General features: G+C 47.1%; 1 protein-coding gene across 3 annotated transcripts; it reads left to right on the top strand.

The window, feature by feature from the left end:
* Positions 1 to 1,216: 1,216 nt before the first annotated feature.
* On the top strand, positions 1,217 to 15,374 carry TUT1 (terminal uridylyl transferase 1, U6 snRNA-specific). Of its 3 annotated transcripts, XM_082344286.1 has the most exons (10): positions 1,247 to 1,352; positions 2,490 to 2,925; positions 3,003 to 3,193; positions 10,665 to 10,980; positions 11,165 to 11,265; positions 12,104 to 12,573; positions 13,153 to 13,262; positions 13,427 to 13,537; positions 13,719 to 13,811; positions 14,181 to 15,374. In XM_082344286.1, exons 3-10 carry the CDS (start codon positions 3,179 to 3,181, stop codon positions 15,329 to 15,331), a joined length of 2,367 nt encoding a protein of 788 aa, XP_082200412.1. In that variant the 5' UTR covers positions 1,247 to 1,352; positions 2,490 to 2,925; positions 3,003 to 3,178; the 3' UTR covers positions 15,332 to 15,374. The 3 variants fall into 3 exon arrangements, with proteins under 3 accessions (XP_082200410.1, XP_082200411.1, XP_082200412.1); XM_082344284.1 differs by lacking the exon at positions 2,490 to 2,925 and having other exon boundaries at positions 1,217 to 1,352; XM_082344285.1 differs by lacking the exons at positions 2,490 to 2,925; positions 13,719 to 13,811 and having other exon boundaries at positions 1,217 to 1,352.
* Positions 15,375 to 15,522: the final 148 nt, after the last annotated feature.

The raw sequence follows: 15,522 nt of genomic DNA on the forward strand, positions 1-15,522 counted from the left end.
GGTGTACTGTAGGATCGTATCACCTAGCTCTGTGGTGTATTTGCACAGACTGCTGCTTCAAGGATCCCCAAGGGCAGCCTCAGCAACTGCCTTGATATTGGGGCCAACTCTAGTGCTGTTTCCTCCCTTTTTAGGTTTGGGAGACAGATTAGACATTTGAGCTGGTCCCAACAAGAGGAGCACTTTAGGAGAGAGAAGGAGAAGTTAAGCCTACTGTGTGCTCCTTGAGCACTTTCTTTAGAGATGGGGAAAAGCCTCAGTTGTGACTTGCTCAAGGTTAGATCCTGAGATGTCTGCCTCAGGTCCGCTGCTCTTTCCACAGCCGGAAGCTGTGGAAAGCTGTGGGTTGATCAAACACAGCAGGAGCTGCTTAGCCCAGCTGATAGGCCCCTCCATCTCGTGGTCCTTGTCCCTGGGGCCTCCCTAGCTCTCTTACTCCCTCCCTGGCCTGAGCCAACACCTCGATAGTGTCGGGAGGAACTGACCACTATAACAGTCTAGGGGGAAGCAGCACCCTCCAGTGTCTTCACTCAGCTGCCACCGTAGCACGTTCCGCCGCATGCCTTTAAGTGGGCCGGTGGCTCTGTCTCCTGGTGGGTGCACTCCACGCAGCCCGCTAACGCGGAAGAGAGGCGATCTGGCTGTAGCCCGTGGAGTCCGGAATGTGCCCGGTGGGGGCAGAGCTCCCCAACGAGGGTTAGGAAGAGGTCGCAGAACTCCCATTCCGGGAGAGGACCGACGGCAGAGGGAGAGGGTAACAGCCCTGAGGAGGTTGGGAGTTTAGGGACAGTGCGGGCTTCGTGGAGGATCCGCCTTTATTCACTAGGTAAATATGGGGTTGAGGATACAGTCTCTACTGCCCCTTGAAGGAGGACACAGCATGTTCTCGACCGCCCAGCAGGGAAATCGCCGGCCGTTAGGCAGCGGGCCCGGCAAGAAACCCAGCACACTCTGTGGCTGCCTTATGAATATTCACGACCTTTGGGCCAATCAACGTCTGAACAGCTCCGAGCACACCAATTGGCTTACCGCATGCAGATAAGCATCGTAGATGGTATTCCTAAAGCTCGTAGAGACTTAAGTCGGGCTGGAAACGGAACCTCGAGCGGAAAGAGCTCGGTTTTCGGAGGAGTGTACCGCGCGATTGGGCGGCGGCTACGTCACTTCCTATCGGACGGGCGGAAGTTGCTTCCCAGCGTGCTGCAATTTGTAGAAGTGAGTTCCGGTCGTGGCCGAAGTGGTTGCATTTTGTTAGTACCGGACGGTTGTGATGGCTGCGGTGGATTCGGATGTCGAACCGCTGCCTCGCGGGGGTTTCCGCTGCTGCCTCTGCCACGTCACTACGGCCAACCGTAAGCGGTGGCTAGTGAGGGGGGTGTTTATGGGCTTTCGTCTTTGGGTCCTAGCGAAGGTTAGGGTTATAGGTCATAGTTCTTGCCAAGTCGGTTCGTAGGGTCTCACCTCCGTTTTCTCTCCGCTGTCCGAAGGGTTTACAGAGTGGGGGAGAGTCCCACCACCTTACACCCCAGCTTCCCAGTATCCGAAATCTCGACGACAGAAGTTTCGTTATTTCCTCTTTAACCGTCATCTACTGGATATTCCCTTTGTGCCTGCTACTCCGCTGGGCTCTAGCGCGGGGAGAGGGGATTTAGAGATGAAGGAGCCCACCACCTAGAGATGGAGACAATTTCAGTACCCTATAGATGTGTTTGGAAAGCTTCAGGATCACAGAGAAGGTAGTAATTAAGTGAGGGAAGCCCTACAGAGGAGCTTCCCAAAGGCAGAGATGGGGGAAGTAGCATGGTATGCATGTTTGGAACGTGGGTTTGGAAAAGGAAACAAGGTCCTTTTATGACAGCGCAAGAGGCTCAATGAAACCTCATATTCCACTCTTGAAGTCTGGAATCATAATCTCCCCTAAACATGATCTTTCATTCTCCTTTTCCTTTGTGAATGGCACTACCACTTGTCCAGTAGGGCAAGCCAGAAATCCAGGATAGTCTTCTCTGGCCCCACATATACATTGGTGACATCAAGCAGCTGACTCAAAATGTAATAAAAATTTAAAAATCAGCTAAGTTTTCCCGCATTCACCATGTACCAGACTCTCAGGCAAGTGCTATATATGAATAATATCAATGTGGTAGGTACTATTATTATCTCCATTTTATACCTGAGGAGACATGAACAGCGAGGTTAAGTAAGTTGCCCAAGATTTCGCACAGCTTGACGGAGCTGGGATTTGATTCTGGGTAGTGTGACTTTTGATCCTGCACTTGTAATCTCTATACTATACTCAGAAATGATAAATGGGAAATAGTCTAGGGTCCTGATTTGTTTAGTTCTTCTATAAATGACCTAGATAAGTTACCTGTTAATTTCTTTGCAGTGTGCAGGTGTTGCTCTACCTAGCACTTGTAGATAGTTTAAGAAATACTTGTGGGGCTTCCCCGGTGGCGCACGGGTTAAGAATCCGCCTGCCAATGCAGGGGACACAGGTTCCAGCCCTGGTCCGGGAAGATCCCACATGCCGCAGAGCAACTAAGCCCGTGCACCACAACTACTGAGCCTGCACTCTAGAGCCTGCGAGCCACAGCTACTGAGCCCACGTGCCACAACTGCTGAAACCCGTGCGCCTAGAGCCCGCGCTCCACAACAAGAGAAGCCACTGCAATAAGAAGCCCGCGCACTGCAACGAAGACCCAATGCAGCCAAAAAAAAAAATAAATGAAATTGAAAAAAAAAAAAGAAATGTGTTTCTATTAAAAAAAAAAAAAAGAAATACTTGTGTACAGCCAGTTCTCCTGGGAACCACTTAAAATGCTTTATATAGACAAATGGACAAGAGAGGAAGCTGCAAGGAGCCAGGACTTTGTCATTCAAAGGTCACATTTTCTATGGCTTGGAAGCATCAGTAGGATCTAGGTATGCCGAGAACAAAGTCGGGGTAGGTACACTGAAGTGCAATTCGGATGTTTTTGTCCTCACGTTTGTCTTTGCAGGACCCAGCCTAGAGGCCCACCTGGGAGGCCGGAAGCACCGGCACCTGGTAGAACTACGAGCTGCTCGAAAGGCCCAGGGACTTCGAAGCGTGTTTGTCAGTGGCTTTCCCCGGGATGTGGATTCTACTCAGCTCTCTGAGTACTTCCAGGCATTTGGACCTGTGGCCAGTGTTGTCATGGACAAGGACAAGGTAGAGTGAGTGGCTCTGGGGGTAAAGAATGAGTCAGATGTCCTGCACACCAAAAGAAACGGGGGAGGGAGACCAGCAGCCTGTTTCTGCTGGTTCCTAATGTGGCTTGCCCTTGGTGGACACTCCAGTACTTGGGCTAGTCCAGCTTTGTGAGTCTCTCACCCTCGCCCCCCACCCCTGCTTGGATTTTATCAGTTTGTCAGAATTAGTCATTGGGGAACTTGTTGGTCATTTGTTTATTCAGTCAGTCTTTTATTTGCCAAATATTTATTAGCTGCTAACTTTGTACTAGGCACTGCTTAGAACTGCATTCTGAGTAGTGCATAGGGTAGTCATGGTGCCTGCTTGCATAGACCGTACAGTCTAGTGGAGGAAGTAGACAATTAAATGAGTAACTACTACAGTGAAGTGGGTGCTTTAAGACCACACCATTGGGAGATCTATCCTAACCCTTCAAGAGACTGGTTGATAAACCAGCTAGCAGTTTATTAAGTTATGCTGAAAGGTACTGAGGTCATCGGTCAGAACACCCTGTCCTCTGGACAATGCAAGACAAACAGACTTGTTCTTTGTGGTCCTTTTTGTCTTGCTTCCATGCCGACCTTTTGTCAGAGTCTCTCTAGTCCCCTGGAAAAAGTTTGCCGTTGTGGTGCTGTGCTCCGTGGTCATATTGTAGCTCTGAGGCTACACTCTGGTTTTGTGGGCTTAGATGACCCCAAATCTACTTAGCAGCCCAGGTCTTCTCTTACCGCGCCATGGGGTCTGTTTTTCTTAGAAATTGCATTCAGCAACGGACTCACAATAGCTTAAACAAACAGGGTTCAATTGTTCTCTTATAACAAGAAGTCCAGACCTGGGCCGTCCAAGATTTTACTGTTTTCCTGCTCTGTCATTATTGGCATATGGCTCTCACTTCTTAGTTGTGATTATGCTGGTTCCACATCTTCCGGCAAGAAGAAGCAGGTTGAAGGGCAGACTATCAAAGGCTAGGGTCATCTGAGTCTGATCTCTTCCCCCGCTTTCTTTATTTCCCAGGAAAGTATTTCTCAGAGGCCTCTTCAGCAGACATCTCCTTATATTTCATTGTCCAGAACTCTGTCTATCGCCTGGTTACTCCTAGCTACAGGGAAGCCTGGGAAATGAAGTTTTTTTAGCTGGGCACTTTGCCCCTCTGAGCAAAAAGCAGGGTTCTGTTAGTAAGGAAGTTAGGAGAATGTATATTGGGTGGGCAATTGGCAGTGTCTGTCCCAAGTGACTTCTTCAGAAAGCTCAATGCCACCATTTTTGTTCATATTTATTTCAATTGTAAAGAAAGATCTTTTTCTGAACTTAAACCTCAAGTTTTTGAGGCTTCTATCAATAATTATAACAATAATGACTAAAATTTTTATTGAGCAATTATTATGCACCAATTATATGCTAAGTACTGTATATCTTATTTCCACAACATTTCCTTGAGATCATCACTGGGAAAATTGGAGGTTTGGGGGAGTCCCTACTTGGGAGGCAGTCACGAGTTACTTAACCTCTCTGAGTTTCAGTTGCTTTTTTTTTTTTTAATTTTTATTAATTAATTAATTAATTCATTCATTCATTTTTGGCTGTGTTGGGTCTTCGTTTCTGTGCGAGGGCTTTCTCTAGTTGCGGCGAGCGGGGGCCATTCTTCATCGCGGTGCGCGGGCCTCTCACTATCGCGGCCTCTCTTGTTGCGGAGCACAGGCTCCAGACGCGCAGGCTCAGTAGTTGTGGCTCACAGGCTCCGTTACTCCGCGGCACGTGGGATCCTCCCAGACCAGGGCTCGAGCCCGTGTCCCCTGCATTGGCAGGCAGATTCTCAACCACTGCGCCACCAGGGAAGCCCCTCAGTTTCTTAATTTGTAAAAAGTGAATAATAATACATACCTTGTTGTGGGAATCTTATGAGACTTCGAGAACAGCTTACATGAACTGTTCGGTTAATAATAAGCCCTCAGGGGGCACGGGTTCAGTCCCTGGTTGGGGAACTAAGATCTTGCATATCACACAGCGCAGCCTAAAAAAAACAAAAAACAAAAAAGTTGCAAAAAAAAAAAAAAAAGTCCTCAGTAAATAGTGGCTCTAGTTGGGGATGCCGGTATTGAGAGGAGAAAAATGGCGGGGACACATCCTTCTGAATCTGCTTATGCTGCCCTCCCTGATGCCTTTTGTGCAGTTCTTGAGAGAAATATGTGCACACAGACAAGGCCAGGCAAAGAGACACCTAATTGCTAGCTGAGGCTTCGGCTGCAAACTTGGTGTTGCACTGCAGTCTGTTGAGCTGTGTGATTCCTCAGAATCAGAAGAGAATCAGAAGATTGGCTAGGGCAGGCCCAAGTGGCTGCCTTTCTCCTTAGTTTCACTTTGGTTCTTTGTGCTGTTTGACATAGGGTAGAAGTGAGGGTAGACAGGGGACCCCCTTTTCTTTTTCCCCGCCTTGTATTGTCAATTGATATCATATATTATTAAGATATATAATTCACTGGCTGTTAGTATATTTGCAAGATTCTGCAACCATCATATGATCTAATTCCAGAATGTTTTTTATCACCCCAAAGAGAAACTGTGAACCTATTATCTGTCATTCTCCAATTGTGATTCAGGCCTGTGTGCTGGTGAAGCCATCCCCCTGGTTAATTTTTGTATATGGCATGAGGTAGGGGTCCAGCATCATTCTTTTACATGTGGTTATCCAGTTATCCCAGTTGAGAAGACTGTTCTTTTCCCATTGAATGGTCTTAACACCTTTGTTGAAAATCAGTTGGTCATAGATGTACGAGTTTATTTCTGGAGTCTCAATTACATTCTCTTCATCTGAATGTCTGTCCTTTTTAAAAAAAATAATTAATTAATTTTTGGCTGCGTTGGGTCTTCGTTGCTGCACGCGGGCTTTCTCTAGTTGTGGCGAGCAGGGGCTAACCCTTTGTTGCGGTGCGCAGGCGTCTCATTGCGGTGGCTTCTCTTTGTTGCAGAGCATGGGCTCAGGAGCGCGGGCTTCAGTAGTTGTGGCTCGTGGGCTTAGTTGCTCTGCAGCATGTGGGATCTTCCTGGACCAGGGCTTGAACCTGTGTCCCCTGCCTTGGTAGGCGGATGCTTAACCACTGCACCACCAGGGAAGTCCTGAATGTCTGTCTTTATGCCAGTACCACAGTGTTTTTTTGTTTTGTTTTTTTTTTAATTAAAAAATTGCTTGGGAATTCCCTGGTGGTACCGTGGTTAGGACTCGGTGCTTTGGCTGTCGGGGCCTGGGTTCAATCCCTAGTCAGGGAACTAAGATCCCGTGAGCTGTGTGGCACGGCCAAAAAAAAATTTTTTTTTAATTGAGGTAACATTGGTTTGTAACATTATATAAATTTTATGTGTACAACATTATATTTCTATTTCTGTATACCCTACAGCATGGTCACCACCAAAAATTTAGCTTCCATCTATCACCATACAGTTGATCCCCTTTACCCATTTTGCTCTGCTCCTTCCCCTCTGATAATCACTACTCCTCTCTGTATCTATGTGTTTGTTTTTGTTTGGTTTGTTCATTTATTTATTTATTTAATAGTTGTTTTTATGGTACATATAGTATTTTATTTTTTTTTAAACTATTTATTTATTTATTTATTTTGGCTGCGCCGGGTCTTAGTTGCAGCACGCGGGATCTTTGTTGCGGCACGTGGGATCTTTTAGTTGCGGCATGCATGCGGGATCTAGTTCCCTGACCAGGGCTTGAACCTGGCCCCCTGCACTGGGATCGTGGAGTCTTACCCACTGGACCACCAGGGAAGTCCCTGTTCATTTATTTTGTTTTTTGTTTGTTTTTTATATTCCATATATAAGTGAAATCATATGGTATTTGTCTTTCTTTGTCTTACTCATTTCGCTTAGCATGATACCCTCAAAGTCCATCCATGTTATTGCAAATGACAAGATTTTTTTTTAGTAGCTGAGTAATATTCTATTGTATATATACACCTCATCTTCTTTATCCATTCATCCATGCAGGGGCACTTAGGTTGTTTCCATACCTTGGCTATTGTAAATAATGCTGCAGTGAACATAGGGGTGCATATATCTCTTCAAATTAGCATTTTCATTTTCTTTGTATAATAACCCAGGAGTGAAATTGCTGGATTGAATGGTAATTTTAGTATTAATTTTTTTGAGGAATCTCCATACTGTTTTCCATAGTGGCTGCACCACTTTATATTCCCAACAGTGCACGAGGGTTCCCTTTTCTCCACATCCTCGCCAAGACTTATTTCTTGCCTTTTTGATAATAGCCATTCTAATAGGCATGAGGTGATATCTCATTGTAGTTTTTTTTTTTTTAAATCTTTTTGGCTGTGTTGGGTCTTCATTGCTGTGCACGGGCTTTCTCTAGTTGTGGCATGCGGGGGCTACTCTTCCTTGCGGTTGCTTCTCTTGTTGTGGAGCACGGGCTCTAGGCATGCTGGCTTCATTAGTTGTGGCACGTGGGCTCAGTAGTTGTGGCTCATGGGCTCTAGAGCGCAGGTTCAGTAGTTGTGGCACACGGGCTTAGTTGCTCCGCGGCACGTGGGATCTTCCCGGACCAGGGCTCAAACCCATGTCCCCTGCATTGGCAGGTGGATTCTTAACCACTGGGCCACCAGGGAAGTCCAGTCTTTTTGTTTTTAAAATTTTGGTTGAGTTGTATAAGTTCTTTATATATTTTGGATATCAGCCCATTATCAGATATATCATTTGCAAATATCTTCTCCCATTTGGTGGGTTGTCTTTTTATTTTATTGATGGTTTCCTTTGTTGTGCAGAAGCTTTTTAGTTTGATGTCGTCCCATTTGTTTATTTTTGGTTTTGTTTCTCTTGCTTGAGGAGACATATCTAGAAAGACATTAAGACCAGTATCAAAGAGCTTACTGCCAGTGTTTTCTTCTAGGAGTTTTATGGTTTCAAGTGTTACAGTCAAGTCTTTAATCTATTTTGAGTTGATTTTTGTGTGTGGTGTGAGATAGTGATCTAGTTTCATTTTTTGCATGTGGCTGTCAAGTTTTCCAAACACCGTTTATTGAAGAGACTGTTCTTACTCCATTGTATGTTCTTTGTTCCTTGTTGTAAATTAATTGTCCGTATACATGTGGGTTTATTTCTGGGCTCTCAGTTCTGTTCCATTGATCTGTGTGTCTGTTTTTCTGCCAATACCATGCTGTTTTGCTTATTATGATTTGGTAATATAGTTTGAAATCAGGGAGTGTGATACCTCCAGTTCTTTTTTCTCAGGATTGCTTCGGCTATTTGGGGTCTTTTGTGGTTCCTATAAATTTTAGAATTTTTTGTTCTGTTTTGGTGAAAAATGTCCTTGGGATTTTGATAGGGATTGCGTTGAATCTGTAGATTGCCTTAGGACATTTTGACAATGTTAATTCTTCTAATCTATGAGCATGGAATGTTTTTCTATTTATTTGTGTCTTCTTCAGTTTCCTTCAACAATGACTTATAGTTTTCAGTGTATATGTCTTTCACCTCCTTAAAGTTTATTCCTAGGTATTTTATTCTCTTTGTTGTGATCGTAAATAGTTTTCTTAATTTCTCTTTCTGCTGGCTGATTGTTAGCATATAGAAAGAGAACAGATTTTTGTATGTTGATTTTGGTACCCTGCAACTTGACTGTATTCATTTATTATTTCTAGTGGGTTTTGGTAGAGTCTTTAAGGTTTTCTATATATAAAGTCATGTCAACTGCAAATCGTGATAGTTTTGCTTCTCCTTCCCAATTTGATGCCTTTTATTTCTTTTTCTTGTCTAATTGCTCTGGCTAGGACTTCAATACTGTTTTGAATAAGAGTGGTGAGAGTGGGCATCCTTGTCTTGTTCCTGATAGCTTTCAGTTTTTCACCATTGAGTATGATGTTAGCTATGGGTTTGTCATATATGACTTCTATTATGTTGCGGTGCATTCCTTCTCTACCCATTTTATTGAGAGTTTCTATCATAAATGGGTATTGGATCTTGTCAAATGCTTTTTCTACATCTATTGAGATGATGTTTTTATTCTTCAGTTTGTTTAACTGTGTGTCTTGTTGATTGATTCACGGATGTTGAACCATCCCTGCATCCCTGAAATAAATCCCACCTGATGGTGGTGTATGATCCTTTTAAGGTATTATTGTATTGGATTTGCTAATACTTTGTTGCACATTTTTGCATCTATGTTCCCGAGAGATATTAGCCTGTAGTTTTCTTTTTTTGTGTTGTCTTTGTATGGTTTTGGTATTGGTGATGTTGGCCTTGTAAAAATAAGTTAGGAAGTGTTCCCTCCTCTTCAATTTTTTGGAAGTTTGAGAAGGATAGGTATTAAGTCTTTGATGGTCCTGGACTTTTGTTTTTTGGGAAACTTTTTGATTACTGTTTCAGTCTCCTTACTCGTACTCAGTCTATTCAGGTTTTCCATTTCTTCATGATTCAGTCTTGGAAGGTTGTGTGATTCTAAGAATTTGTCCCTTTCTTCTAGGTTGTCCCTTTGTAGGTTTGTTGGTGTATAGCTGTTCATATTCATAATATTCTCTTACCCTTTGTATTTCTGTGGTATCCATCGTTATTTCTCCTCTTTCATTTCTGATTTTATTTATCAGAGGCTTCTCTCTTTTTTTTTTTTCTTAGTGAGTCTAGCTAAAGTTTTGTCACTAGTACCACACTGTCTTGATTACTGTAGAGAGTACCTTTGTATAAGCAGGATGAGGTTCTAGCTTTACCACTGAAGAGAATATAAAAAAATATGGCCTTTTATACTTCAATAAAGACGTTTTAAAAAAAAAAAAAAAATGGCCTTTTGCCAGAGCAGTTATATTTTTTCTGCTCCTGCTAACGTTTTACCTTAAAAAATGACCCAATGCATATCATTAAACTCAACCAAATCATAGCAGCACTGCGGTCACATTGCTGGTAAGTTCGTCAAAGATAGGGTTTATGTGTTTATATTTATGCCTAACACAGTGATCATTACATGGATTCTTAATATTAAAAGAGTCTAATTAAAGCAGGAAAAGTTAGGGGGTGAGTCATGGTATTACCAGTGAAACGTCATTGGGAAGACTGGGGTTTTATAAAATAGGTAAAATGAGGTTTTTCAGAGGCAGGCTTGGGTGAGAATAAAATGTATGCGATTTGAGTGAAGGAGATAATTGCTTTTCTTAATATGTTCCCTGATGGGAATTCCCTGGCGGTCCAGTGATTAGGACTCCACACTTCCGCTACCGAGGGCGTGGGTTCAATCCCTGGTAGGGGAACTAAGATCCCATAAGCCTTGAGGCGTGGCCTAAATATAAATAAATAAATAAATAAGTTCCCTGATGTTATGGAAACAGCAAACAAATACTCCCAATTTATATGGTGGTCCCCATTTTAAAGATTCTCACCCACTGTCAGACCATGTGTTTGGATTCTAGGTTCCAAAACCATCATCATTGTCCCTGTTGTGGTTTGACAGGGAGTGTTTGCCATTGTGGAGATGGGGGACGTGGGTGCCCGGGAAGCTGTCCTCTCACAGCCCCAGCACAGCTTGGGAGGACATCGCCTGAGGGTCCGGCCACGGGAGCAGAAAGAGTTCCAGAGCCCAGCCTCCAAGTCCCCCAAAGGAGTGGCCCCCGACAGTCACCAGCTGGCAAAAGCACTAGCGGAGGCCCCGGACGTGGAGGCGCAGATGGTGAAGCTCGTGGGGCTGAGGGAGCTGTCTGAGGCCGAGCGGCAGCTTCGGAGCCTCGTGGTGGCCCTGGTGCAGGAGGTCTTCACAGAGTTCTTCCCTGGTGAGTCACCTCCCTCACTGTGTCTGAGCCCTCCCTGTCCTTCCTCCCCTGTGTTTGCATCCCCAGTCCTCCCTCAGCTAGTGGTGTTCATTTGCCTGCTTTTCCATCTTTGTGCCCCACTTTGTTCTTCCACCACTTACTCCCTGCAGAGTCTCTTGACCTTTATTCTCTGCTCGGCACCCAGGCTGTGTGGTCCATCCTTTTGGCTCTTCCATAAACAGCTTTGACGTCCATGGCTGTGATCTTGACCTCTTCCTGGATCTGGGGGACTTGGACGAGCCCCAGGTATGTGACCATGGAGGCAGCTGTGAAGAGTCAGTGGAAATGGTCATGTGACTCTGGGCAAGCACTTGACCTCTCGTGCCTTAGTTCCTCATCTATAAAATGGGGGTAATAGGACCTGCCTGAAAGGGTTATTATAATTGGAGAAATGTGAATGTGTATGGATATTGGATAGGATAAAATGAATCAACATGGGATAAATGGCATTTGTAACAGGAAAAATACCAGATTTCAAAATAGCATGCATAATATCTTATTTGGGGAGATAAGGGGTTATGTTTTTGCTTATCTGTGTTTTCTAACATCTAATGTACAGATCCTGCCTTGGGAATAGGAAAGGGTCATTATTTTTTAAATAGACTATTTTTTAGAGCTGTTTTAGGTTCATAACAAAATTGAGCAGAAAGTACAGCATTCCCATATATCTCTCGCCCACAAAAGGTTTTTTGTTTTTTTTTTTTGCTGCACCTCACAGCTTGCAGATCTTAGTTCCCCGACCAGGGATCGAACCGTGCCCCCTGCAGTGGAAGTGCACTGGAGTCCTAACCACTGGACCACCAGGGAATTCCCTCTTTAGTCTTATTTAATCTGGAACGGTTCCTCTGCCTTTTTTTGTTTTTCATGACAATAATGTTTTTGTAAAATACTGACCGTTTATTTTATGGCATTAAAAGGTTAATATTAAAAAAGGCTTGTGAAGGTTAAATGAGTTAATATTTATCAAGCCTTTAGAATAGGGCCTGGCACATAATAAGCAGTAATAGATATATCTTAGGGATGGAATGTTCCCCGGTTAGGGGACCGCAGGTGAGGCAGTTACTTAGCTCATTTCCATCCACAGCCAGCTCCAAAGGCTGCAGAATCTCCATCCTTGGACTCGGCCCTTGCATCCCCACTGGACCCTCAAGCCCTGGCCTGCACCCCAGCCTCCCCTCCAGACTCACAGCCTCCAGCTTCTCCCCAAGACTCGGAAGCCCTGGACTGTGAAGCCCCTTCCTCCTCCCTGGCACCCCGGACTCCAGACTCTGCTTTGGCCTCTGAGACCCTCGCCTCTCCCCAGTCTCTGCCCACATCCTCGCCACTGCAGGAGGACCGGGGAGAGGGGGGCCTGGGGAAGGCCATGGAACCGGCAGAGGCCCTGAAGGGGGAGAAAGCAGAAGGGGGAGCCATGCTGGAGCTGGTGGGATCCATTCTTCGGGGCTGTGTCCCTGGAGTGTACCGAGTCCAAACCGTGCCCTCTGCCCGACGCCCTGTGGTCAAGTTCTGCCATCGGCCTTCAGGTCTCCACGGTGACATCTCCCTCAGTAACAGGTGCCTTTGTTTGGGGAGCGGCGGGGAAGGCCAGATGGGCACTCTGGGGAGGTTGAGGAGGGCGCCCTGCACCAGCTGAGCCTTGAGGTTGTCCTTATTTGGTCCTGTCTCTCTTTCTGATGCTCATCTCATGTCTGGCTTTCATTTCAATGTTTGGAAAGTGTGTTTCTTGGGATACTGTTTTTAAGGATTTAGGAAAGAGTTCCATGGTTGAATAAGTTTTAGCATTGGGAAATGCTAAGTTAAACACAGGCAGGTTTCTCCCTTCCCTCCCTCTCCCCCACTTCCTCTTTCCTCCTCCTCCCTCCCTTCCTATCTTTGTTTCTTTGCATAGTAAAGGCTCTGATCAGTCTTACAATAACATGCTCTGTAACTGTCTTAAGACATTTATAGGATGTAGTGTTTCCCAGACACATTTGATGTTCTTTTGTACATACTCTCTCCAAACCATGTCAGAAAACTCCTCGGGAAACCCTCTGTTGGCCTTCTTCCAGCTGGCCCCCATTACACAAGCCTGGAATGAGAGCTGGGGGTGATAGGTTCCTGAGCCCTAACACCCTTGTCCCCCCTCTGTCCCAGGCTGGCCCTGCATAACTCCCGCTTCCTGAGCCTCTGCTCTGAGCTGGATGGGCGAGTACGGCCCCTTGTGTACACTCTGCGCTGCTGGGCTCAGGGTCGAGGGCTGTCAGGTGAGAATGAATCAGGACAGACTTGGGGCTGTGTTCGTGTCGGGGCAAAGGCAGGGACTCAGGGAGAGAAGGAAGGCGGCAGGTACAGGAACCGGGGTTGCGAAAACTGCCAAGGAGGGTATCAGAACCGCCTCTAATCTAACCGGAATTGATTATTTACCCAGGGAGTGGCCCACTTCTCAATAACTACGCCCTGACCTTGCTCGTGATCTATTTCCTTCAGACCAGGGACCCTCCTGTGTTGCCCACTGTGTCCCAGCTCACCCAGAAAGCAGGTACAGTAGCCCGGCCTCCACCCGCTGTGTCTCGTGAGCTTCGTCTCTCTTCTTCATCTCACTTAGACATATTGAGCTCCCCTGGGAATGAGATCTCTGCTATCACTCCCATATCCACCCTCCCCCGCCCCCCTTAATCTTCCTGCTTCCAGGCTCACCCTCACCTTTTTTACGTTCATAGGTGAGGGCGAACAGGTGGAGGTTGATGGCTGGGACTGTAGTTTCCCCAGGGATGCCTCGAGACTGGAACCCAGCACCAATAAGGAGTCCCTGAGTGAGTTTGGGGAGCCTGGGAGAGGACTAATAGATGGTGCTAATGACACAGTTACTGGCACACAGCAACCTCGTGGGATAGCTAATATTGTTATTGCTACTTTACAGATGAAGAAACCATGCCTTGGAGTAATTAAGTGGCTTGCCCAAGGTCATGCTGCTGGCAAGGGGAAGGGGCAGTATCTGGGGCACCACGGGAGAGAAGTTTGACCTCTTGTTTATAGGGATCAGAGGAGCCTGGCTCTGGCGCTCTTCTGAGCCGCTTGGGAGGGAAAAAGAAAGTCCAGCTAAGGGAATGGCTCTGGCACAGGGCTGATCTCACTTTTGGCCTCCAAGTGACCCCTTTTCCCTGGTCTTTCTCCTCCTCCAGGTTCCCTGCTGGCCCAGTTCTTCTCCTGCGTCTCTTGTTGGGATCTTCGTGGCTCACTGCTGTCCCTGCGGGAGGGTCAGGCACTGCCTGTGGCAGGGGGCCTGCCCTCTAATCTCTGGGAGGGTCTGCGCCTCGGTCCCATGAATCTCCAGGACCCCTTTGACCTGAGTCACAATGTGGCAGCCAATGTGACCAGCCGGGTGGCCGGGCGGCTACAGAACTGCTGCCAAGCGGCAGCCAGTTACTGCCGAAGCCTTCAGTACCAGTGCCGTTCCTCCCGGGGTCGGGACTGGGGGCTGCTTCCCCTTCTGCAGCCCAGCTCCCCTAGCTCCCTGCTGTCTGCAACACCCATCCCCTTACCCCCCGCTCCCTTCACCCAGCTCACTGCTGCCCTTGCCCAGGTGTTACAGGAAGCTTTGGGGTGCCATATAGAACAGGGAACCAAGAGACTGCGGTCAGAGGGAGGTGGAACTGGGGAGCCTCCCCAGGGAGGGACAAGCAAAAGATTGAAACTAGACGGACAGAAAAAAAGCTGTGAGGAGGGGCAGGAGGAGCAGCAGGGATGTGCAAGGGACCACGGTGAAGAGGGGGTGGAAGAAATGGTGATAGAGGTTGGAGAGTCGGTGCAAGACTGCGCCATGAGGAGCCCTGGGCAGCCAGGGGAGCCGGCCCCGATGGCCGGAAGGCATCTAGGCACTGGAGAAGAGGGGCAGTCAGGCCCCGCAGCGCTGGCCGAGCAGGGGCCCAGAGGACCTGAGGCAGCCCGAGAAGGGTCTCGGGCCGAGGCAGGGAAGGGGGCGTCGCTCTCCTCGGTGGGCTGGCGCTGTGCCTTGTGCCACCGAGTGTGGCAGGGGCGGCGGCGTGCCCGAAGACGCTTGCAGCAGCAAACCAAGGAAGGAGGTGGAGCTGGTGCTGGCACAGGAGCAGAGTGGCTGGCAACTGAGGCTCGGGTCACCCGGCAGCTGAGAGGCCTGAGCAGTACTGAACAGGCGCCAGGGGCCGAGCCACTCCTGACCTTCGTGGTGTCTGTCTCCCAGGCTGACCAGACTCTCACTGTGACCCCACTCCGGGATTCTCAAGGCCTCTTCCCTGATCTCCATCATTTCTTGCAGGTTTTCCTCCCTCAAGCACTTCGAAACCTGCTCAAGTGAAGATGGGGACCCTAAAGGGCAATAAAGCTGCTAGTTTATTAAACACTAGTTTCTGCTAATTTCCACCTGGTAATAATCCTGCTTCCCCCCAGTGCTTAATGCAGCCTCTCACAGGCACCCTCTCTCGCCACCCTAAAATAGGTCTCTCAGTATGTTTCCTTCTGAGCCCAGGAGGAGTGTGCGTCTGGCAC

This window comes from Balaenoptera borealis (genome assembly GCF_965194805.1).
Source record: "Balaenoptera borealis genome assembly, chromosome: 11".
NCBI lineage: Eukaryota > Metazoa > Chordata > Mammalia > Artiodactyla > Balaenopteridae > Balaenoptera > Balaenoptera borealis.